This window comes from Cibotium barometz, chromosome 58, assembly GCF_041138505.1.
Source record: "Cibotium barometz isolate CiBa-2024 chromosome 58, ASM4113850v1, whole genome shotgun sequence".
Classification (NCBI taxonomy): domain Eukaryota; kingdom Viridiplantae; phylum Streptophyta; class Polypodiopsida; order Cyatheales; family Cibotiaceae; genus Cibotium; species Cibotium barometz.
The window spans coordinates 20,744,501-20,770,571 of NC_141103.1; the positions used below are offsets into that span (position 1 = coordinate 20,744,501).

Below are 26,071 nucleotides of genomic sequence, written 5' to 3' on the forward strand. Positions count from 1 at the left end.
GATACTAAAGAGGATGGTGGCTACTATAAGCCATCGAAGGTCAGAGGTACAGGATGTAATTAAAGAGGAGAAAAATAAGTCCCTGGATCTCAATGCAGATGATTGGAGAAAGGCTAGGGCTAAGTTACTTGACACCCATGACAAGTATAAGAAACAACGAAAGGTAGCTAGAGTGCACCTTGAATGTTCGAGGGCTTCTCATCTCAGCAGCATTGGTGCCAAGAAACATTTGTGTGCATACTTCATGAGTGAATCCCTGATTATTACTCCATGTGTTAATGCATAACTTGTACCATATGTGTGCTCAATTATCGTTGATAAATGTGTGTAGAAAGAGACAACTAATTGTGCTTATACGCAAGATGAGTATGACTCCGTATGAAGGTATGAAACATCTGTATTATTAAAAAAGTTGGAGTGAGAAGTGCATCTAATTAATTGGGCCCAGGTTGTCAACTGCATAAGTATATTCCCTTGCTAATTAAGTTTATAAAAACTTGGGTTGTTAGCTTGTAACTTATGGTTTACCTATATTTATGCAAGGAATTCCGAAAGAGGCAAGGGTGGGAATGATGGCGATAAGATAGGCTTTTTTGTGAAAGTTTCTTTAAAAAACCTTGACAATGTCTCTTATTTTTTGTACCACAACAGTGTAAATGATGCTTTCACAATATAATAATAATCATATTTGTGTGAAGAAGTATGTCTTTCTTTCGAACACCTTTTCTTTAGTCCCTTAAGCCTAAGTACTTGTTGTGGTATCAATGGAAGAATGAGATAGATTGGGGCTAGGAGAGTTTCCAACCATAGTCAATCCCATTCTCTGCCACTTCCAGACAATCCCATTCTGCCATAATTTCTTTAAATACATAATTATTATAAAATCAGAATAACAACCAATATAAGCAATGGTTACAAGAGTCGGTATAAGCATCGATATGATCGTCTCAGTATGCTCATATTCCCATAGTTTTACCGACGTTTGTACGGACACAATTTTCAACACTTTTTTCGGTATTTGCATTTCTGGACACTTATATCAAGAGTCCTATACCGACACTTTTACTCACGTGACGAGTAACGATAAATCCAAAAAATCTTAACTAGACAAAAACATCAGTATAAGATCATTCCCTTGAAGTGTATAAATTTCTAAAAGAAAAAAAAATGTTTTCTAAATACACAGACTTCTTTCCATGTTTTTCGCATTATTTCCTTTCCCAGACTCGCTTTCCTTTTCCTTTCCTCTCTTTTCATAAAATATTCTAATTTTTCTTACCATAGGGTATAATGCGTGGGCAGTCAACCAATCTTTTAAAACGTGTGTAATGTCTCCGGGCACGCTTCTTACGCAGGATCTCATCACGGACATCCTTGAGCTTTGATTGATAATCCTGCAAGAGAGACAAACATAGGCCTATTAATGAACACATTTCTTTACAATTTACAATTACCAAATCCAATAGAAATGTTTTGGCTTTGCCTTCTTTAGTTCTTGCTTTAGCTCTCTCCGAACGTGGTCAAGAAACGACTTTTCAATATCGTAAGGAAGAAAAGCATCGATCCCTATACGCCGTGAGCCGTTGTAATTAATGAAATCATTATCGATATCCTCGTCGTCTTCAGGTATCATGGACCCATTTCCTGAGCCAACAGAAACGCCTGCATACATAATTAAGGACAGAAATTAACCTAAGTAGAAAATATTAGCGTTGCTACAAAATGAACTTTAGCAGATACAGATACTTAATCTACATGTCCTGTACTTTCCAACATTACCATAACTGTAGGATTATGTTCTGAAAGACATGTTATAATACGCAGCAGAACGTACCCTCTTATCGCTAATTTTACCGTAGATGTAATCGACTAAACCTATTATCGTTTTTACCGTCTACTTACCAGTGAGATTGTAAAGGGCCTGCTCGATTTCGCAGAATGCAGAGATGGCCTCAGAGGCGTGTGTGCTCAGGTTTTCTTGGAGCTGCTGTTGGAACGACTGCAACAGTAGAATGTAGTTCACCTGTGTAAGCCATAACACGTCGTTTAGAAGAACATGATGCATCTACCCAAATGTGAGAGCAGCTGACGTATGACTTCCACGGAACACGTCTTGGACCTTATGGAACCTCGTGTGTAGGGTGGGTCGTTAGCCGTTCCCCCGCGAAAGAGCAGCCAACGAAAATGACTTCCTAGCTTCTTGTGAATGCGGAGACATGTCTTGACTCTTGGGTTTCATCAAAAGTTCTTCTCTAACTCATAAAATTAAGAAGACCAAGAGGATTCAATGTCCCATGCTCCGTGCGCTTTAGCCTATTGGTTTGAGCTTGGGACTCCTAAAGGGGTTCAAATCTTCATATTCTCCCTTACGGGTGTGCTTCACGTCTTGTTGTGTCTTACGTAAGTGGGCATGAGGGTTGCCACACCCAACATCACGTCTTTAATTTCCAACTGACCGGCTTTCACCTCATCTTTTGGCAACAACAACGCATAAATTGGCTCGGTAATGATATGTCGCTCTTATTCAAGGACCTAGATTGATGCATCTGTGAAGCTTGGTTTCCATCACATGGTTAGCTAACAAATTCTGCAAGGTGTCTCTTTACTACTAACCAAGTGGCTCGTGCATATGGTGCATGTTCGGACACTAGTGCCTAAAAATGGGAAATATTTTGAAAGGTGATACTCTAGTCTGTATTTTATACGGTACTCACCCACGTTAAAATCTAACAAAAAACGACATGTGAGTCCAAATTATGTGTGTGGGTGGGTGTTTGTTTGTGGTCTATTATGCTTAAGCTATGTCTTTTTGCAAAAGTTCTTGCATTTTATGAGCATTCTAAGTATAGAGTACCATTATAGGTTACCTAACATGTGAGTCCAAATTATGTGTGTGGGTGGGTGTTTGTGATCTATTATGCTTAACCTATGTCTTTTTGAAAAAGTTCTTGCATTTTATGAGCATTCTAAGTATAAAGTACCATTATAGGTTACCTAACATGGTATAAGAGCTCTAAAATCTATATGCATCTTCTTTGCAAGTGTAGTTGATATTATTAGATTATGAGAAATGGCTACTAACAAACCTCGTCCCCACCTCCATTGGTTGAGAATGTAAAATTAGATGGCACAGCAACTACAATCTTTGGAAGCTAAAGATCATATCAATTCTTGACTCTTATGACCCATTGAAGCCGATTTTGGTTATATGAACTTAAAACCTACTACTACAACAGGGCGGTTGCAAGATGAGGGTACTCACTTTCGTTCACTCTCTCCAAAACTGGGACATCCACGCATCTCGGGCGGAGTACCTCGATCGTGTATCGCCATCAATTAAAACACGACACGTGCCTCCCAAGCCTAAAGCGACATATCGCGAATGAGATACTAACTAATGCTACGCTAGTAGCAGGTCCGGGTTTCCAGTCATCATCCATGTCACCAATACAGGTCACCAGGGATTTAATATTCACGTGATCACAAGATTTTTTGTGATAATAACACATGTGAACAAGCTATTCACATGTTTTCATGTTACCGTTCACAAAACAATAGGTCACTTGCCATTTGGGAACCCCTTAAAAGCTTGGCTACACATGGGAATAAGCTATTCACATATTCTCATGTTACCATCTTCACATAATAGCAGGTCAGTGGCCACCTAAGAAGATTTTTTATGCCCAACAAAGATAATTTTTTTAGGCCCTTGTGAAAGCTTTGTGAATATAACATGTGATCACAAGATTTTTTGTATTATTAACATATGTTATTAATATGTTCACATGTTTTCGTTTACGTGAGTGAAATCCCTGCAGGTCACCACCACCACACTATCTCGATTGAGATATTCATGCCACTGGGATCCACATCAATGCCACGTTGTATCCCCCTAGGCATATTTCCACCGTCCACGTATCTTGAACGAGATATTGAAATAAAATCTCGACCATTCATTGTTCGAGGTATAGAGATACAATCTCCACCGTCCACATATCTCGAACGAGATATTGAGATCAAATCTCGACCATTGAAATACCTCGTTCGAGGTAAAGAGATGCAATCTCCACCATCCACATATCTCGTTCGAGGTGTACAGAGATGCAATCTCCATCGTCCACATATCTCATTCAAGGTACAGAGATGCAATCTCCACCGTCCATTCACGCACATTGGAAGATGCGATCCCAGCCGTTTAAATATCTCGATCGAGGTATTTAATGAATCTCGACCGTCAAACATACCTTGGTCCTGGTAATGACTTAAAATCCAAGCCGTCCCGTACCTCGAACGAGATACTAATATCAAATCTCAGCTGTCGATCCTTCACAAACCCTAAAATTAAGTGTGTATCTTGGCCGTTTGTTTCACTAACCCTAAAATCCAGAGCGTACATCTTGCAAACCCTAAAGTGCATGATGCCACCGAACCTTGTTCGAGGTTATAAAACCAGAAAACTTTTTTTTTTGCCTCATTGTCAGAAGTGGTTATCACTCTCCTTACTCTCTTGATTTGGATTAGCATTAGTGGGCCCATTAGCATTGTTTTATAGCTTCATTAGTGCTACTTAGCACTAAGCATTGGACCCTTCACATTGGACCTTTGTGTTAGGCTTAGGTTTTAGCATGGAGTCACACGAGGAGGGCCGCTCGTCTATTGTGGACCTCATCGCGGAGATAGACCACGAGTTAGCGGCTATCCGTAGGAGTGCTAGAGACACACCGTCTACATTACATATCATGGCAAACTTGGAGGCGATGCTTTCGTCCCTTCATAGCCTTCACGATATTATTTATGCAGATGAGTGGATAGCCCACCATCGCACTGCTCTTGTGTCACCTGGCCTGACATATCGTCAGGTCTGTGATCTTGGTCCGATTAAGGATGGAGCCTACTTAGATCTTTTCCTCGATAGTCGTGGAATGAGACCTGAGGCAGGCAAGCCCCTTACTATTTCGCGGTGTTCGCATCCTCGTACGGCGGCACATATCTATAGTCGATATGTTGCCGCATATGGGAGGATGCCGAACAACCACTAGATTCCCATATACTTCGCAAAGCAATTATATGCGGAGTTTGTCTTAGGGCAGGAGGTGGATTACACTAGCCATCAGTCGGGTGGTGGTGCTGGCCGAGCTTGTCTCGAGGACCAGGGTTGGCGTCCTCCACCAACCCTTCGTGTAGCTCCTACAGATCCTTCATTTGTGCCTATGTCGAGAGTCGAGGCTCTTGGCACCCAGGTTGGCATCGACGTATGGAGTACCACGGAGAGCATCCAGCACATGGTGCGCTTGTTCTCACGTCGATACCGACGACAGATGATGTCGAGGTTTTTACATATTTATTACTTCTTTAGTTTTTTTAGTCATTTATTTACATGTTTATATGTACTTTTCTATATTTCTACATGAGCGGCATGGTTGATTACATCACGTAGGGTCCCACACCTACCACTGAGAGAGTCACTCAGGAGTTGGTAGAGGTGAGAGCGGAGATTGACTGCCTTAGAGCTGCATTACAGACGGCAAAGGCAACTACGGCATGGCATGTGAGAGAGTCTGACATCCAGCAGGTAGGTTTCTCTTGCACGTAAAGGAGTTATAATTAAGGTCCTAACTTATAAATTTCTCTAAGTAATACCTAATGAGAGACTAATCAATTAATTTTTTTCTTTACTTTTTTGCGTAGGCGCGGACTGAGGTAGAGAGTTCTAGAGCTGAGGCGCAGCATCACATGATTATGGAGTGGATTGCACAGCATAGGACAGAGAGCAGTTGATGCTGCATGTTCGAGAGTTTCGTAGATCCTCAGATGTGATAGTTTCCTACTTGCCTTTATATCCACGGCCTGTTTACAGAGGTTTTTCAACGACCTCTCCCTCAGGATTCTCCACCATTCCTAAATGATGCCTGCTGTTGCGCTCTCTGTATCGAGGACATTGACAGTACTGGTGGATATGCCCTAGGATGTGGATATTTTTTCCATTTGTCTTGCAAGCATCACCCAGGAACTAGTACACTTCTTAGCATGTCTCTCTTGTCGTGCATGCATCGACCTAGCGACATACAGAGTTTTGGGCATTGATGATCTTCACCCAGGCCGAGTAGATGCTAGGACTGGTAGGCCTCTTGATTTTACCTCTTGGGACTCGACGCTGCCGATGACAGAGATCAGGAGCCTGAGGTGCCTCTAGAGATTGAGTGGAGTGCACATGAGTTTGATGCATACGAGAGAGTCCTTCACGAGAGCCAGATCACAGCATACGAGCGTGTGGGTGGTGCTGGTCCTAGTGGCACCTCGGGTGATGGTGCTAGCAGTAGTGCTGCTTCTCATGAGCACCGTGTCCTTACAGCAGAGGAGCTTACACGAGCAGAGTGGCAGACACGTACCATTGCTGATTATAGATTTTGGGTTTATAGAGAGAGATGTCTTGCAGTAGCACGACGTAGAGAGAGGGAGAGGGCTATAGCAGCTTATGGGACTCGTGAGCTCCCAAGTACACCGGCACCAGCTCATGATCTTGCCTTTGAGGCAGACCTCCCCGCAGATATTCGACGACCCCCGTAGCCGACACAGCCTCCTCGACGTGCACAGCAGCCTCGACGCGCACGTCGACCAACAGTTAGAGATGACGATTTTGATTGGATTGCCGTTGAGAGTGACTAAACTCAGACTAGCTGGGTTAGCTCACTTACATTGTACTTAGATTTATGGGCAGTGACTAACCTCAAACTAGCTGGGGTAGCTCATTTTCATTCTGATGTACTTATTTGATGTTTATATTTATGAGTTTTTTCATTATTGGGTATCATTACATTTTAGTTTATGTTCTTGATTTTTAAAATTTTTTAACACTTTGGCTATCATATTGTTTGTTGAAAATCTCCATGCCATCGTACACAAACATGCTCCGATGGGGGAAACCACACTTTGCAAGCATGTGGGGGGGAGCCCACCACCACATGCTTGCAAAGTTTGATCATGATCGGAGCATGTTTGGGTTAGTAATTAGTGCCCAGTGTGGATTTTTCAAGTCTCTTGGTGCTTAAGAGGCCATGGAAAATCCGGGACTTCCCCCCATACCATCGTATCCAAATATGCCCCGATGGGAACCAAACTTTGCAAGCATGTGGGGGAAGCCCACCCCCACATGCATGCAAAGTTTCGTCAAAATCGAAGAATGTTTGGATTGGTAATTAGCGCCCAGTGCGGATTTTTCAAGTCTCTTGGTGCCTAAGAGGCCATGGAAAATCTGGGCCTTTCCCATACCATCATACCCAAACATGCTCTGATGGGAACCAAACTTTGCAAGCATGTGGGAGGGACCCACCCCCACATGTTTGCAAAGTTTGGTGACAATCGGAGCATGTTTGGATTGGTAATTAGCGGCCAGTGTGGATTTTTCAAGCCTCTTGGTGCTTAAGAGGCCATGGAAAATCCAGGCCTTCCCCATACCATCGTACACAAACATGCTCCCATGGGGACCAGACTTTGCAAGCATGTGGGGGGGATCCACCCCCACATGCTTGCAAAGTTTAGTCACAATCAGAGCATGTTTGGATTGGTAATTAGTGGCCAGTGCAGATTTTTCAAGTCTCTTGGTGCTTAAGAGGCCATGGAAAATGTGGGCCTTCCGCATACCATCATACCCAAACATGCTCCGATGGGGACCAAACTTTGCAAACATGTGGGGGGCACCCACCTCCACATGCTTGCAAAGTTTGGTCACAATCAGAGCATGTTTGAATTGGTAATTAGCGCCTAGTGCGGACTTTTCAAGTCTCTTGGTGCTTAAGAGGCCATGGAAAATCCAGGCCTTCCCCATGCCATCATACCCAAACATGCTCCGATGGGAACCAAACTTTGCGAGCATGTGGAGGGGGCCCAACCCCACATGTTTGCAAAGTTTGGTCAAAATCGGAGCATGTTTGGATTGGTAATTAGCACCTAGTGTGGATTTTTCAAGTCTCTTGGTGCTTAAGAGGCCATGGAAAATCCCCATACTATCGTACCCAAACATGCTCCGATGGGGACCCAACTTAGCAAACATCTGGGAGGAGCCCACCCCCACATACTTGCAAAGTTTGGTCACTATCGGAGCATGTTTGCATTGGTAATTAGCAGCCAGTGTGGATTTTTCAAGTCTCTTGGTGCTTAAGAGGCCGTGGAAAATCCGAGCCTTCCCCATACCATCGTACCCAAACATGCTCCGATGGGGACCCAACTTTGAAAGCATGTGGAGCATGTTTGGATTGGTAATTAGCACCCAGTGCGGATTTCTCAAGTCTCTTGGTGCTTAAGAGGCCATGGAAAATCCGGGCCTTCCCCATACCATCATACCCAAACATGCTCCGATGGGAACCCAACTTTGCAAGCATGTGGGAGGGACCCACCCCCACATGTTTGCAAAGTTTGGTCACAATTGAGCAAGTTTCAATTGGTAATTAGTACCCAGTGCGGATTTTTCAAGTCTCTTGGTGCTTAAGAGGCCATGGAAAATCCGGGCCTTCCCCATACCATCGTACCCAAACATGCTCTGATGGGGACCAAACTTTGCAAGCATATGGGGGGGACCCCCCCCACATCCTTGGAGAGTTTGGTCACAATCGGAGCATGTTTGGATTGGTAATTAGCGCGCCCAGTGTTGATATTTCAAGTCTCTTGGTGCTTAAGAGGCCATGGAAAATCTAGTCCTTTCCCATACCATCATACCCAAACATGCTCTGATGGGAACCAAACTTTGCAAGCCTGTGGGAGGGACCCACCCCCACATTTTTGTAAAGTTTGATCACAATCGGAGCATGTTTAGATTGGTAATTAGCAGAGCTAGTGTGGATTTTTCAGGTCTCTTGGTGCTTAAGAGGCCATGGAAAATCCAGACCTTCCCCATACCCAAACATGCTCCGATGGGAATCAAACTTTGCAAGCATGTAGGAGGGTCCCACCCTCCTACATGTTTTGATTGTGACCAAACTTTGCAAGCATGTAGGAGGGTCCCACCCCCACATGTTTGCAAAGTTTGGTCACAATCAAAACATTTTTGGATTGGTATTTAGTGCCCAGTGTGGATTTTTCAAGTCTCTTGGTGCTTAAGAGGCCATGGAAAATCCGGGCCTTCCCCATACCATCGTACCCAACACATGCTCCGATGAGGACCCAGCTTTGGAAGCATGTGGGAGGAGCCCATCCCCACATGCTTGCAAAGTTTGGTCACAATCAGAGTATGTTTGAATTGGTAATTAGTGCCCAGTGCGGATTTTTCAAGTCTCTTGGTGCTTAAGAGGCCATGGAAAATCAATACCATCATACCCAAACATGCTTCGATGGAAACCAAACTTTGCAAGCATGTGGGAGGGGCCCATTCCCACATGTTTGCAAAGTTTGGTCACAATCGGAGCATGTTTGGATTGGTAATTAGCACCCATGTGGATTGGTAATTAGCGCTTAGTGTGGATTTTTCAAGTCTCTTGGTGCTTAAGAGGCCATGGAAAATCCGGGCCTTCCCCATACCATCGTACCCAAACATGCTCCGATGGGGACCAAACTTTGCAAGCATCTAGGGGGGACCCACCTCCACATGCTTGCAGAGTTTGGTCACAATCGAAGCATGTTTGGATTGGTACTTAGTCCCCAGGGTGGATTTTTCAAGTCTCTTGGTGCTTAAGAGGCCATGGAAAATCCGGGCCTTCCCCATACCATCATACCCAAACATGCTCCGATGGGAACCAAGCTTTTCAAGCATGTGGGAGGGGCCCACCCCCACATGTTTACAGAGTTTAGTCATAATCGGAGCGTATTTAGATTGGTAATTAGCAGCCAGTGTTGATTTTTCAAGTCTCTTGGTGCTTAAGAGCCATGGAAAATCCAAGTGTTCCCCATACCATCGTACACAAACATACTCTGATGGGAACCAAACTTTGCAAGCATGTGGGAGGGGCCCACCCCCACACGTTTGCAAAGTTTGGTCACAATCGAAGCATGTTTGGATTGGTAATTAGCGGCCAGTGTGGATTTTTCAAGTCTCTTGGTGCTTAAGAGGCCATGGAAAATCGGGGCCTTCCCCATACCATCATACCCAAACATGCTTCAATGAGGACCAAACTTTGCAAGTATGTGGGGGGCCCCCACATGCTTGCAAAGTTTGGTCACAATCGGAGCATGTTTGGATTGGTAATTAGCGCCCAGTGTGGATTTTTCAAGTCTCTTGGTGCTTAAGAGGCCATGGAAAATCCGGGCCTTCCCCATACCATCGTACCCAAACATGCTCCAATAGGGACCCAACTTTTCAAGCATGTGGGGGGGCCCACCCCCACATGCTTGCAAGGTTTGGTCATGATCGGAGCATGTTCGGGTTACTAATTAGCGCCCACCAGTGCTTGCAAAGTTTGGTGATTTTCAACAAACAATATGGTAATGGTGATTTTCAACAGACAATATGATAGCCAAAGTGTTAAAAAATCAGAAAACCATGAACATCATCTAAAATGTAATGATCCTCAATAATGAGAAAACTCATAATGATATAAACATCAACTAAGTACATCAGAATGTGAGCTAACATAGCCACTCTGGGTTTAGCCACTAACTCAAAAGATCAAGGTATTTTGAAAATGAGCTACCCTAGCTATTATGAGATTAGTCACTCCTAAAAACTCTAAGTACACTGAGCTAACCCAGCTAGTCTGAGTTTAGTCACTATCAAGATAGAGAAAGCAGCACCCTCTCTAGCTCTCAACTGATCTAGAATGCTTTCATGGTCATCCACTCGAAGCTGAAAACGAGGGTGAGAACTGTGTTTTCAGCTCTCTACTGGATCAAGAGTGAGCCTGGTAGCAACCACTAGATGAGAGAACTGAAATGCCTCTAACTCCCACTTCCACTGCTGGAACTCAAGACTCCTGCGAGATGAGGTCGAATCTGCTAGTAGAATCTGCCTGCCACAATCATGCTATGGGCGTCAAAAGAAAACCCATGATCATCCACTGTAACCTAGTCAAGGATGCACTTTGGCCTAGTGCAACTCATCAGATAGTGGTCTACTCCCTTGCTATTTCCCTCACTAGCAATAACAGCAAATACATCACCCTCCTGTAGCAAATCTCTCAGGTCATCATAACTGACCATGAACGCAGGACCTGTGTGCTCATCAGACAACACTGGATGTGAAGGATGCTCGGGGCAGAGGAATATCTGTATCCATGCATCTGCCCATCCTCTCGAGGCACAATGTGACCAATCGCCATCCATACATGCTCCACAGAAGCACGCAAACCATCGTGTATAAATCGTGGGGGCCGCCACCCCCAAGGTGCCAGGTACTGTGTCACAATCATGGGAGGCTCTACGGTCAATCATGCCACCATCCACATGCCAAAAAAATCTCCTGACAATCCAAGCATCACGTTTGGGATATGATGATGCTGCACTCCCACACAAATGTTGGGAGCACCACTCGACTACATGGCCCGCATCTCGGAACCGCTCAGCATCTTGTCTCGCAGCTGCCTCAAGGCACGTTTCACACACGCGCTCGCACCATCATGCTCTCCCTTCCCATGACCAGTCTCAAAGAATGACCAAATCACTGGGATACTAGACTGCACATGCCACCTATAAATCCATAAAAGATAGTTAGGTATTGTTTTCTTTAAGATGTTCTAGTGAATTTAGTTTAATTGCGAATATAAGAGAACCATAAGTACTACCTGTAGAGCCAATAGAATTGTCATGACGACTTGAACTGTGCGCCACAAGCATCCGACCAAACCCATTGCTGGCCACGTATGATCCCACAATCTCCTAAAAAATCATCATGGAGACGAAAACAGTGTTGCACAAAATGTGCATCATGTGAACGATCTCACTGATATAGAAATGATACTCTCGAATGATGACATGGGTCTTGGGGGTACTTCCTATCCCGTCTACATGAGCCTGTGCATGTCGATAGCGAATGTGGACCATAATAGCAACCTGGTGAGGTAAGCAATACAGACGTTTAGGACACAAAAAATCAAATAAGTAATATAGCTTAAACACGAAACAAATATTATGAAATATAACCATTACCTACTTTGAGAAGTAATACTCAGATTGTATCTCCTGAGTGAAAAGGTGTGAAGGTGTAGTTCTCTGCAAAATCAATCACAGAGACGACCACACCAATAGGAAACTCTGCCAGGCATGCTCGAAACTGACGATCCTGCCACTTGTTGGCACGATGACTGTGCTGTATATAGGGGTAGATCTTCTCCCTAAATGTGTCTGTGAAGTGACAACGTGGTGTATGTTTGTCCACGAGCTACAAATTCCTGGAGTGTCCACCACTTTGGAGCTGGTGTGTCACATACTCATAACATTGCCATGGCACTATCTCTTGGTCACTTGCATCAAGATCTACCATCTGTACATGTGCAAGTGAACCACATGATGTGCAATTGCTCTCCACACAAGGCATCCTATGGAACTGGGCATCCTCCGTGCGTGCACACAAAAGAGAGTGGATGAAATCACGAGGACTACGAGGCAACTCTCTATGCCCACTAAGAGAACGGAACACATCATAAAAAAGTTTGAACTCAATATGGTAGCGACAACAACATGTGTCATGCTGATGTGAGTACCTCACAAACCAAGGCTTACACCCCTCAAATGGCCTTTGCCCAATTTTAAGCTCTGGATACGAAGCCACAAACTGAGAATACAACTCAGTTTGGGTCATTTCAAGAAAGCAAGCACCGTGCTCAATGAACATTCCTTTTGTCACTCTCTTACGCAAAGCTTTCTTGAAAACTGGTGAGGCACGACAATTCTCCTCCCAAAAACTTTCTATCAAGGTTCTAGTGGTTTCATCTAGTAGGCAATCATGCCTAGCTACACGACCACTACTTGCCCACAAAGCACCAATCTCATTGGCATCTAAACTTTGTCATCTAATAGACCCAACTCGAAGTGCGTGTGGTGCTATGGAAAGGATGCGAGATGTGGCACTAACCTTACCCTTCATTTGGGAGCTACTTATGGCTACCACAATAGCCCGTCGAGCCGCCAAAGCGTCCGCAGAGTTCCTCTTCTTGTTAACTATATAGGAATGACGAACACTTTGTAGCACCCCCATGCCAGCTCTCCTCTCTCTTCGACCTCCAATGTCAGAAAGCGCCCTGCAGTTGGCCATGTTGGGCAGATAGATCAAAGCATCAAGCACACATGCCTGTGATGAAGGCGTGAGGTCTTTGAAATAGGAATGGAAGATTGCATGGGCACGACGATGTGCCCCTGACTTTGATAGTTCTTTGCTATCCACACGATGGGCGCCCAAAGGAGGAGGGGTGGGTTCTTGTAGAAGAGAAGGGGACTCGGGAAGGGCCGGTTCATGTGGATTATCTAAACTAAGGGGTAGTGGGGGGGAAGAGGGCAGAGGGAGAGGAAGTGGAAGAGGAGGAGCAAGGCTTGGATCATCGCCAACGGAAGGTGTTGCTCGTTGACGTGCTCTCCACTCTCTCTTTCTCTCATCACGAGCTACCCTTTTCCTCTCCTCCTCTTGAACTTGGTGGATGGGGGGAAGTCTAGTCCTATCACGTTTCCGACTCCTACAACTTTGAGAACCCATTCTAAAGGAAGCTACGAGAGAAAAAATTATAAAGGCTCAATGATGGGATAGTACTAGAGATAAGTGTGGGATAGTACTAGAGATGTGTGATTATATAGAAAAATTAGGTTATCCACTTCAAATCTCATTGGATTTCCTATCTAAGATTGATTGGATAATTAAGATAAACATAAAGATAATTAAAGATAAACTATTATCTAAGACACTTAAAAGCAACTGTCAAGAGCTCTTTACTCCATCCTAGATCTGAGCGAAATCCTCTTGTTCTATTTTTCAATCACTATTCAGAGGTACTCATCATGGATCATGAAGAAAAGATTGTGGGACATAGTACTAGAAGAAACAACTTATATTATCTGTCAATGCTTGTATCCTATGGTAGTGTGGGACCTACCATAATGTGGCCACATGTGTCATAGGTAGTGGTGTGTAAACACTATAGGATAGCCAGGGTACTTTTTACTCTCCTTAGGAGGGGTTAATTTCCCTATGCATAAGAGCACACCTTTAGCCACTTAGTGTGTGTTACCTTATCATGTTATTGTACTTTCATTTTGGTACAACCAACATTATTGAGTTACGTGCCTTTTCCTCTCTCAAGCTAACATGATTGTGTACTTGCTTTTGTGTGTGTGTGAGTGTTCCTTTTGTTGCTCCACTCTCTACCCAACATTTGGCGTCAGACTTGAGGCTACAACCATTGGAATTTAAAGTTCTCTTCACCATTTCATGGGAAAAAAAGGTCGAGGAGGTCACTTCACTAAGGGATTTTCTTTCTTCTTGGGACACCCCACCAAAAGGCTCTACAAGGCCTTGCTAGGCCCCCACTAAGGAAGCATAAGATCTATCTTGGAGCTTGCCCTAAAACTAGGACGAATCTATTGCCCATCAGGAGCACTGCTCTCTCCTCCATTGTAGCAGCGTTGAGATTAGCTGACTGAATTACCAGTTTTGCTTGCTTGCCGACTGCCACTATTGTAGAGTCCATTCTTTATAAGTCAAATTTTTTTAACTATTTTTACATCGGTGTATTTCTCCTTATTTTTTAAGTATCCTACAAGAAAGCAAAAGACCCACTCATGACATGGATAGATAACATGGGTGTTGTCACCAACTTCATCTCTAAGGTAGAAGAACACCATAAAAGCTTGGGCATAGGAGCACCCAGAAAGGTAAAGTCAAATGATCAAAAGGTTCAATGCCCATGAGCCCTATGTGTAATATAGCCCAAGGCCCCCAAAAGTACACATGTAAATGACCTTAAGCCCAAGTGCCTAGGCCCCATCTCCCATGTGCATGTGCAACCAAATCTACTTCATTGTGCAAACCATCCCCTGCTACAATGATTTCTTCCTTGAAATCAAAGGGTGGTCGTGCAGAAAACATATACAAGAGACTATATACAAAACCCAAAAATGTGCTCATGGCCTAGGTGTAGCCGCGATCAAAACATGTCCATGATGCCCGCCCAAATTGAATGGAAAGGATATGAGGGTGTCATCGACGGTGAGGCTAATGATAATGATGCTTGGATCAAATGGAAATCCAAACCATGCATGACCCATGACCGTATCTATCCTTCCTCCTCTTGGATCAAATGGACGATGTATTGCACCACATCCATCGACGAGATGCATCCAATGTCTCCCTGGGTTAAAAGGATAATGCACCCATGCATAGGACCCCTATGGGTATATGATAATCCATATAGAACCACCCACTCGGATCATACGTGAATACATCATGTCCAAAAGTGAGTGCCTGATAGACTATACAGTCTGTGTCAATGCATAGGCATCCATAAGCATCAAAAGACAATGCCTCATACTCCATAGCATGCTCCATCAAATGTGAATCCATGTCCTCACTCCATCCATCAACATGTATAGATCCATAGGCATGATCCACATCACAAGTGACTACCTGAGTAGCACGATCCATATGTACCAAGGCATAATCCTCATCACTTTCCGCATAACCCTCGTAGTAGAGGTCACAATCATAGACTCTACATTAATCTCTCAAGAAAAGGTCATAGACTAGGTTTCCATAGATCCTCCATGAGGTACCCAATAGCTACTCTAAATGCATGAGTAGCCTCATCATCAATGTCATCCATATCATCAATGTTATCCACATGCTCACTAGCATCATAGAACTCATCCCCTCACTAACATCATAGAACTCATCCCCTCACCATACATAGCATGTGTATGCACACTACCATCATCCACTTCAGCATATATTCTCTCCTAATCAATAGTAATGATCGTAGATGAGTCATCAACACCTACATGAGTATCATTATCAAGATGCCTAATGTCACCACTCATGACCAACAATGCATGTGTCTCCACCAAGTGTGTAATCCTCATCCTCATGTGTAAGGCCTATGTCAAATGCATCCGCAAAGGCATGTACATCATCACATGAGTCATCATCCCTTGTGTCAGAAAAATTTGCATGCACATCTAAAACATTCTCAATGATTACATCTTCATGATCTCGTGGCATCTGATCATAAGATGAAAATGTATCAAAAAAAGCACTTATGAAGGTAATCCAACCTATACACAATCTTTTATACATAATTACTATGCATAGGGTTATGCATAAAGATCTCCTTCACAACAGATTTATGAATTAGAGATTTTCCTTACTATCTTATGCATAGGGTTATGCATAGTCTCCTACACACAAGGCTTATGCTTAAAGGATATAATGCATAAGCATGAAAAATTGTAGTGCATAGGTGAGTGTTGACTTTATATGAATTGGGGACTTGCTTGAAATGCATGTAAAAATCGGTAAAACAAGAAGAGATTAAAAAGGTTAAAACAAGAACAAGAGCATTAAATGTATTTAACCCAACAAAAATAAAGGGAAATATTAAAATGTTCCCATTAAAAATGTCTTATTAAAACCTATTAAAAAATCTCCCAATTTAGTCACCCTAAAAGCAAGAAAAGTGAGAATAAGAAGGAGCAAAAAGAGTCTTAGACTATCCACTATTCTTCAACCTATTGTTTCGAATTCTTGAGACTCCCAAAAGGGAGGAATTGGGTTCAAATACCAGGAATATTATATTCTTATCATTGTTTCTAATAATGACTTTGGATTATCCTCTTGTGTCTCATGAAAAGAAGTGCTTTTGCACTGCAAGCATTTATGCCATAAGCGCACAATTTCACTGAATTTTCTTATGTCCTTATCTTCTTGTCTATCCTTTGAGACCTTAAAACATTAGGCATAACCTTGTCAATGGCTCAAAGGTGCTTCTCTATCTAAAAGTTGTAAGTACCACTTATGAAATGACTTGTCCTTTTGTCTGCTGTTCCTTTTCATTTCTGGTTCCATGTCAAGCTACCCACATGTGACGTGCTCAAAGGGAGTTATACCTCTTGCTAGTGGTGGTGTAGTTCTTGGATTTACTTTTGTGCTACTAGGTGAAAATAGGGAAATTTATTTCTTCACCTATCAAGAATTCCTAAAATTAGACATCTTTTCTCACTTGCACCTTCTTATCCTCAAGATCATAAAGAAAGAAAAAATTTCACTCTTTAGATCTAATTTTTTCCTCTCTTCAACATGTGGTACATACATGTGGCTTTCACATCCAAAGACTCAAAAATGGGTACAAATGGTTTTTTACATGTCCAGGTTTCTATGGCATCTTATCATCCACTTGTGCCTTTGTTACACTTCTATTGAGGATGTAAACTAATGTATTCATTGCTTCAACCCAAAAAGAACATAAAATGCCCTCCTTACCTCCTTTGATAATACTTGAAGACTTGAACCCTTGTCCATAATTGTCACATTTTTAAATTACTCTCCACAACTACATTTTTCTATAGAGTATGAGTTATGGTAAGCTATCATTAAATTGCATTATTGTGTTGAGTTACAAACAAATTACATACTTAATGGGCTCTTAAAATTCAAAAATGGGAAAAAATTCATAAAAAAGGGTAATGTTATTATCTCAAAGTTACAAAAGACATGTATCTTACTTGTTAAAATATGTAGATATGTATGTTTCAAATTACCCCTTGAATGCACATGCAATATGAGGTTTCTATATAGAGACCTCCACATGTTTTGATGTGAATTCACCTCCTTAATGTGTCCTAAGACTCTTCACCTTCATTCTTTTTTTCTACTTTAACCATTGTAAGTTATTCTTTTAACTTTCCAAAGGCTATGATTTTTCCTTGAAGAAATAAACCTAGATCTTTCTACAAGATAGAAAGTTGAATAAACCTTTTTTTTTCATTTTAGATGAGTGGGTCCTTCCCCCACTCCCTTACCTAGTCACACATAGGGATTTCATCTAGCTACACAAACACCCCTGGTGTGCGACACCTCATTTGGTACCCTTACACTAATACTAACCACACACACACAAGTACCATTAGGGGCTACCACCCTTCCAAATATTATTCACATTTAAGGAAGTGGAGACAAAGCCTTCGGATGAAATCAACAAGTTAGTAGCTCATCTGAAAGGAGGGAACACCATACAAAGTTGAAATTAAGTGCCATGCATTATGGGTTAAGATGCTCTAGTAGCCCCACCATCCCTGATCGACTGACGGGATGACATTGCACACCATTATCACACCATAGGAATGCCAGGAAGAACTAGTGGGAAATTGCAAGAATGCTTGAGCATAGACATTGGGGTGTGTAGACAGAGAGACTAACATACCCACTTGCACATGAAACACTCCCAGCTTTAGGTGCCTTCAAGTGTACTTAAGGGGATTTGAATCAAGGACCTTAGGAATGAGACTCGTAAGATCAAACCACTTCAGCTACACATCTTAGAAAAACAATGAACCTTTTAAATCCAATGTTTGCATCTTTCCATATAAATGTATGCATGAATGATTACAGAGGAAATGTTCCCTTAATATCAAAAAAAGGGTTGTTGATATTGCTTGTGTGCAAGCTTTTAAATTTTTCTTATGTGTTAGTAACATGAGAAAGATCCAACAAAATTGCTCTCTTATGTATTTCTGAAAGAGTTTAGAGTCTAAGATAGACAAAGTGCTCATGATGTTTGGTAGATAGGGGATCAACAATAACACTCTCACACACACAAAGAAGCAAGTACATAGTCGTGTTAGCTTCAGAGAGGAAAAATAATGTAACTCAATAATGTTGGTAATACCAAAAAGAAAGTACAATAATATGATAAATTAATGCATACTAAGCAGCTAAGGGTATGTTCTTATTCACTGGGGCAAAAAACCTCTTAGTGCATCAAAGAAGCTTCATCGTTCTAGATCCACAACGTGGACCGTTCATCCTGGAAGCTTTGTCTCCTTTGCATGGTAAACTCTAACAACTCCAGATGGACCTTCACTCGGGACAAACATTCTAAAGAAGAGAAAGTGTGAAGGCCTAGGTGTGGCTATGCATGCTAGGGTAAAGAAGCTTCTTGCGATGTCAAGAAAAAGACACATGGTAGGGAATGTAAACGTGGTGTATATTAGGAAAAATGGTTTCCCTTCCATAAGCATCACGAGAGAGATCTTTTGGAGTGGCTAGGGGAACTTGTTGTGATGGAGTGAACACAACCCTGCATGTGTGTATTTGTAAACGTGGTGTACATTAGCAAAAATGGATTCCATTTCATAAGTACGACGAGAGAAATCTTTTGGGGTGACTAGGCACTTCTCGTGATGATGCGTAAACACAAGCTTGCATGTCGGTGATTAATTACAAAAAGCAACCAATTGCATGATTTAATTATTTACATTTAGTATTGTAACATACTTAGTAATTGAAATAGTCATGAGAAAACATATCCCTATAGTTATACTCTAGATGGTATGTTCATAATCTATGTGGATAAGGCGAATAAGAAGTAAGTGTGGGTAATCTAGGTTTACATGACTTGAAAGTATGGAGGACCTTCATGAAACGTGTGCAAATGTCAATACAAGAAATATTCTTTGGGGAAGAATTGATTAATGGAGAAATTAATGATATAATCCAACATTTGGATTGGGTCCATGAAGTTTTTGCTATGTATGGTTATACCCTTTAAAGAAAGGATGCATGCGCTACAAATTTGTGAATAGCTAGAGCTCTTCCAGATTAAGGACCACAAGTCTTATTGACAAAACAAGGTTTGTGGAAATAGCAAGTAGCCAATCATGGGTGTGAAAAATTCCACCAAGGCGATAGAAAATGCGCATAACAAATACACACATGTTGCGGTTGTGTTCACCCAATCACAACAAGTTGGAAACCATTTTTTCTAATATACACCACGTTTATAAATACACACATGCAAGTCTATGTTCACCCCATTACAACAAGTTCCCTAGCCACCCAAAAGAGATCTCTTGTGATACTTATGGAATGGAACATGCCAAATTTTTTCAAAAATTACATGCATGGATTGGATTGAGGACACATATAAGGTCCTTAAGGTGGAACATGCGGAAGGAAAATGGGTACCAAAAGAGCTCTTGAGCAAAATCTGCAGATTCACAAAACCCTAAATCAGTAAAATCACATTAGGGTTGTAGTTTTTGTGCTTATATAGGTTCTTATTAATCCCTTACACCTTCCCAACAAGCCTTCAACCTCTCCGTTCCAACATCATTTGGATCCCTAACATGCCATTTTTCATTGGAGGTCAACAAACTTGGGCCCAATCAGAAAGAGCAAGCTATTTCGGACAAATGAGATCATAAGATGGATGCACATCATTAGGGCTTTCCAACAATCCATAGTACACCCAAATCCGAGGTCGTTTGGAGGGTCAAACCTACATGGTTGACTTTGATAAAAAAGTCAAACCCTCTTAGGCATAGTTAGTACTTGTCATCACAAGCTCACACACCAATTTTCATCTAAATTGATGACTTTTGAGTACTCTATAGCCTAAATTTTATTTTCAACAGTGTCGCACAAACCCTAAAACAGAGAATATTAGGGCTATCCAAAAATCTTATGTTCTTGCAAATTTGGATACTACGCCACAAGATCTATCCATAGGCTCTGCTAGCCATTTTCCATTTTCAACCATTATGCGAAGGGGGCATCCATCTAAGCAAGAAATGGAACTTCAAGAGATAAGGGAAGATAGGGAAATGGTGAATGAGTATCATGTAGAGGAAGTTGGTGAAGAGGATATGAATTTACAAGGCGAAAACAACAATGCAAATATGGCACATAGGACGAATCATGTGCAAATTGGGCCAAGTTTTGCAAATGTGGCCAACACATCAAATCAATTGGAAGGAGCAAATGCACAAGTGATGCCCAATTTAACAAATGATGTGTCACAAATGATGATGATCATGAGATGCATGATGGACACCATGATTCAAACATTTGTGGAAGCCATTGTGCAAGATCTTAGGGTCTTGCGTGATGAGATAAAGAGCAAGGATGAAGACAAGGGTGGATCATCTCACAATGTTCGACAAGCTCATGTTGAAGACAAAGAGAATAATCACTCAAGCTTTCAATCTACCTATGCTGTTATGCGCAACCCAATGTTTCCATACACACCTAATGAAGCCAAAGGCAAGGGTCATGGATTTCCAATCTCAAGGAATGAAGGCTCAAGATTCCCAAGGAGTGTTGTTCATATTCCATTCAACGGGAATACTCATCGAGGCGATGCTTCAAGACCTCATGTTGAGAAAAATTTTGATGTGATGAGTTTGAGAATAAAAATGTTCAAATGCATTCTTCTTCACAAGACATGGATGGAGGAAAGCAATGAGTTAAGTTCTATGGTAGAGCCACTACTAGTGAAGGCAAGAAAAGGTCGATCAATGTATGTGAATTCTTGGTACTATCTTACCTCTTACTTTGAGCAGGGAAGAAAGAGCTACTATACACTCTATTTTAAAAGACGTTATCTTTAATACGGAAAAATGAGGACTTCCATTCACTATCACATTTGGCCATTACATAGAGTATGACAATGCAGGTCTTTATGCACACATTGTGGGTGTTGAAGTTGATAAGACACTTGCTGTAATTTCTAGACACAGTGAGTAAATGAGGAGATCTTAATGCCAGTTCTTTATCGAGACAAGACATCACCAATGTGTTATGGTAAATGAAAATACACAAGTTGAAAAAAGTTGATTATGAATAATCATTCTAGTGATTTTATGTGAGATATCCTTATGCATTAATGATCTTCATGTGTGTAAAGGTTGATCTACAGGCCATTTTACATAAGAGCTTATGCATAATCCTTATGTGTCATCCTTATGCACAACACCTACACATAATAATATGTTATGTGTAAAGCTCTTATGCATGAACTCTTTATTGATGAGGCTTATGCACAAGGGCTCTTGCCAAAAATTGTTATGTGGTAGGTCTTTATGCATGAAATTGTTTACATAAGTGCTCATGTTATGCATAAACTTCTATTCGATGAGAGCTCATGCATAAATCCTATACACAAGAGTTTATGTATATTTTTTTATCCATGAGAGGTTATGCAGTAGGTCTACCCATTAAAGCTTCCACATATAATGTTTTTCATAAGCTCCTATGCTTAGCATAAGCCTTCATGCATAAGATCTTATGGATAAATCTCTTATTCACATTAGGGCTTAGGTTCTAAAGTGTAAGGGGGTTTTAACATTTTTTATCTTTTTCATTGAAAAAAACACCTCACGTCTCTGTTTATGTAAAGTGGAGACTTCGGCATGCACCTTACACACTCAAATGAGTACCACAGGGAATACCTCCTAAATATTTTCCACCTTTAGATACTGGGCAAGCTGTCAAGACATGATCTATATGCATGCACAACTCATTCAATTAGAAATAGATAACCAACACAATTTAAATTTTTTATCTTCTTCATTCTTTTTAAAAAACAACTCAAATCTATTTTTATGTTAAGTGGAGACTTCGACATGCACCTTATGTACACAATCGAGTACCATAAGAAATACCTCCTAAATGTTTTCCACTTTTAGATACTAGGCAAGCTCTCAAGACACACTCCATATGAATGCATAACTCACTCAATTATAAATATATAACCTACACAATTTATTAGATAAGCATGCAATGGATACTTGGCTTTAAAGACACATCCGTCTTGTTCCTTGGATCTATAGCAACATAGCTTTGAGGAGCCAAATTATGTATTTTATTGTTAATCATTTATCATAGATAAGGTGGATCAATGAAAGACAAGTTGTCAAAAATTCTTGATGTGTGGGCTTGTAATCTTCATGCCTAAAGTACACAATGAGCACTTGAGCCTCCTTTGAGGAGGGGAAGATACAAGGTCCACAAGCTTTGAACCCAAGGCCTCCCAAGCTCAAACCACTTAGCTAAAGCCTGGGGCGGGGTCACCTCTAAGAAATTTTATGTATCACATGCGTTCAAGGAGGATACTTAAAAAAACCTCTTACACTTACATACTTTTATGAATAAAATGACCCCTTTTTCTTCATAAACTCACATTTAAAACAAAACGTTTAAAAAACCTCTCCTCTAAATGTAATTCTGTAACTTGTTTGAATTAATATTCCTCTCCTGATGAACTCACGCACCACAATTACATATTTTGGGTGAACCGCCCGAGGCTAAAGCTTAGGGGACTACTCCTTGCTCTTACAAGTAATATGCATCATCCATAGTGCACAATGACTTATTAATGAGATCATAATAATTATATAGGATGCTCAATGCATAAGCATCTTACATTACGCAAAGACCCCTTTGTGTGTTTGTGTTTTATTTGAAAGTTGTTAGAAAATACTCCCTACACAATTTTATTTTGCACTAAAAACTAACCTCATCAAATGAAAAATTGCTCATCTAAAAACGAGGAGAAAGAATCCAGTGTTGAAGTGCCCTCACATCTACCAAAAGAGATTGAAGTTATTTACCTTGCTCTCTTCATTTGGATTTTCCCCATGGTATGAGAGCCAAGTGACCCTTCACTCCAGACAGCCCTTCTAAAGAAGAGTGAGTGTGAAGGCCTAGGTGTGGCTATGGATGCTAGGGTAAAGAAGTTTCTTGCAATATTAAGAAAAAGACATATGGTAGGGAATGTAAATGTGGTGTACAATAGCAAAAAAGGTTTCCATTCCATAAGTATCACGAGAGATCTCTTTTGGGTGGCTAGGGAACTTGTTGTAATGGGGTGAACATAGACTTGCATGTGTGTATTTGTAAACGTGGTGTACATTAGAAAAAATGGTTTCCAACTTGTTATGATGGGTGAACACAGGCTTGCATGTGTGTATTTGCTATGTGCATTTTCTATCCCCATTGGTGGGATTTTTCACACCCATGATCGACTACTTGCTATTTCCACAAACCTTGTTTTGTCAATAAGACTTGTGGTCCTTAATTTGGAAGAGCTCTAGCTCTTCACAAATTTGTAGCACATGCATCCTTTCTTTAAAGGGTATTATAACCATACATAGCAAAAACCTCATGGACCCAATCCAAATATTGGCTTATATCATTAATTTCTCCATTCATCAATTCTTCCCCAAAGAATATTTCTTGTATTGACATTGGCACACGTTTCGTGAAGGTCCTCCATACTTTCAAGTCATGTAAACCTAGATTACCCACAATTACTTCTTATTCGCCTTATCCACATAGATTATGAACATACGATCTAGAGTATGACTATAGGGATATGTTTTCTAATGACTATTTCAATTACTAAGTATGTTACAATACTAATTGTAAATAATTAAATCATGCAATTGGTTGCTTTTTGTAATTAATCACCGACATGCAAGCCTGTGTTTACGCATCACGAGAAGTGCCTAGCCACCCCAAAAGAGTTCTCTCGTCGTACTTATAGAATGGAATCCATTTTTGCCAATGTACACCACGTTTACAAATACACACATGCAGGGTTGTGTTCACTCCATCACAACAAGTTCTCCTAGCCACTCCAAAAGAGCTCTCTCGTGATGCATATTGAAGGGAAACCATTTTTCCTAATATACACCACGTTTACATTCCCTACCATGTGTCTTTTTCTTGACATCGCAAGAAGCTTCTTTACCCTAGCATGCATAGCCACACCTAGGCCTTCACACTCCCTCTTCTTTAACCACCCCAAAGGAGCTGTCTCCTCTATGGTCGTGATACATAAAGGAATGGCAACCATTTTTGTTCATATGACATATACGCTTGGGCCCTCCACACCATGTGTTCATGTCGGACCATACCCTACCATGTGTCCTTTTGTTGACAACGTGGAAGGCTAGCAGATACAGGGTACAAGAAACTTTTACTGCATTCAACACTTGTGAGTGATCTTTGCTTACTTAGTGAAGGCCTAGGGCTTATTGATTACGATTACTGGACAATACGCTGCTTTGCTTTACTGTAATCAAGTTCGATAAGATTTTTTCTGGAAATAGAAGTAGGTTAAGCACCGAATTATGTGAAGAAAAGGCTTACCATGAACTGATCCAGCTCTTTGTCGTGAGGGGAAGCGGCGACGTGGCTTTGGTGGCCAGTTGAGGGAAGATAGTTCGCTGAAACGTGATGCCAATTGGCTAAGCTAGAGTCGATGAGGTGCTGTTGATCGACCGGAGTGGCAACCCGCAGACATGCAACGTGGGCGGTCAGAAGCTGCTCGTAGAGAGGGTGAGCGGCGACGCTGGTTTTGAGACTGGCGGACGGACAAAACAGCTCCTCGTACGTATTCATGTAAGCCGGAGCTGGCCTACTAGCAGCAGAAGAGGAGCCCGTGACCGTCTGCTCTCCTTCAACCCCTACACTGACCTGCTTGCTCTGATACATGGTGGTTTGCTCGCTCTGAGGACTGGTGGTGTGATGATTGTGCTGCTGCTGCTTCTTCACAATATTAATGAGATTGTTTGTGTGTCTATATGGTAGCATGGCATGATTGTAAGTGGGAGAATAAGTTGCTGCATTCACCACTCACAACAGCGAAAAAAAAAAGCGTATTGCTACTCTTCTTTTCTTACTTTTGCCAACACTAGTATATATTAAAGATAGATCAAGGTACACACTAGTGCTCCTTTCTCCCTATATGCGATACTGACTGCTTCATTTTTCTGCTTTCTTCTTTGTATTGTATACCGGTGAGCACGCTAGCGCATTTTCAAATTCCAACGTACAGACTCTTTCGGGTAGAGAGGTTTTAATACACGCCAACTTTTGGGGTAGCGGTTTCAAACTTTCAAGTGACACAAGTACCCCTATGAGGAACCTAGTAGGCCCTATCTGCTATGCAGTTTATTCTAGAAGATGACAAAATAATTAAACCCTAGGAGGAACCTACATGCTAGACAGTTTATTCTAGAATATATGACAGAACTCACCTTGTTGAGAAGAATTTAGAAGGTCACTATCGGTCCATAACCACGTGTGCTGCCTTTACCCACTATGAGAAAAATAGGCCTATACTTTACTGCAATGCTCTAGCCTCCACATCCTACATATAAATAATCC

General features: G+C 41.6%; 1 protein-coding gene across 1 annotated transcript; it reads right to left on the minus strand.

Moving 5' to 3' along the window:
- Nucleotides 1–1,265: 1,265 nt before the first annotated feature.
- LOC147606014 (homeobox protein knotted-1-like 4) lies at nucleotides 1,266–25,696 on the minus strand. The gene is made up of 4 exons (XM_086792885.1): nucleotides 25,052–25,696; nucleotides 1,903–2,023; nucleotides 1,484–1,662; nucleotides 1,266–1,394 (listed from the first exon to the last, which is right to left on the minus strand). Exons 1-4 carry the CDS (start codon nucleotides 25,493–25,495, stop codon nucleotides 1,266–1,268), a joined length of 873 nt encoding a protein of 290 aa, XP_086649011.1. The 5' UTR covers nucleotides 25,496–25,696.
- Nucleotides 25,697–26,071: the final 375 nt, after the last annotated feature.

What these genes read in the sequence shown, in the direction of transcription:
- LOC147606014 (XM_086792885.1), bottom strand. Translation starts at nt 25,495, where the DNA reads ATGCTACCATATAGACACACAAACAATCTCATTAATATTGTGAAGAAG. An exon ending in AAGAGCTGGATCAGTTCATG is followed by an intron (nt 2,024 to 25,051) that starts GTAAGCCTTTTC and finishes TGGCTTACACAG; the next exon opens with GTGAACTACATTCTACTGTT. An exon ending in TAAAGCAAGAACTAAAGAAG is followed by an intron (nt 1,395 to 1,483) that starts GCAAAGCCAAAA and finishes TCTCTCTTGCAG; the next exon opens with GATTATCAATCAAAGCTCAA.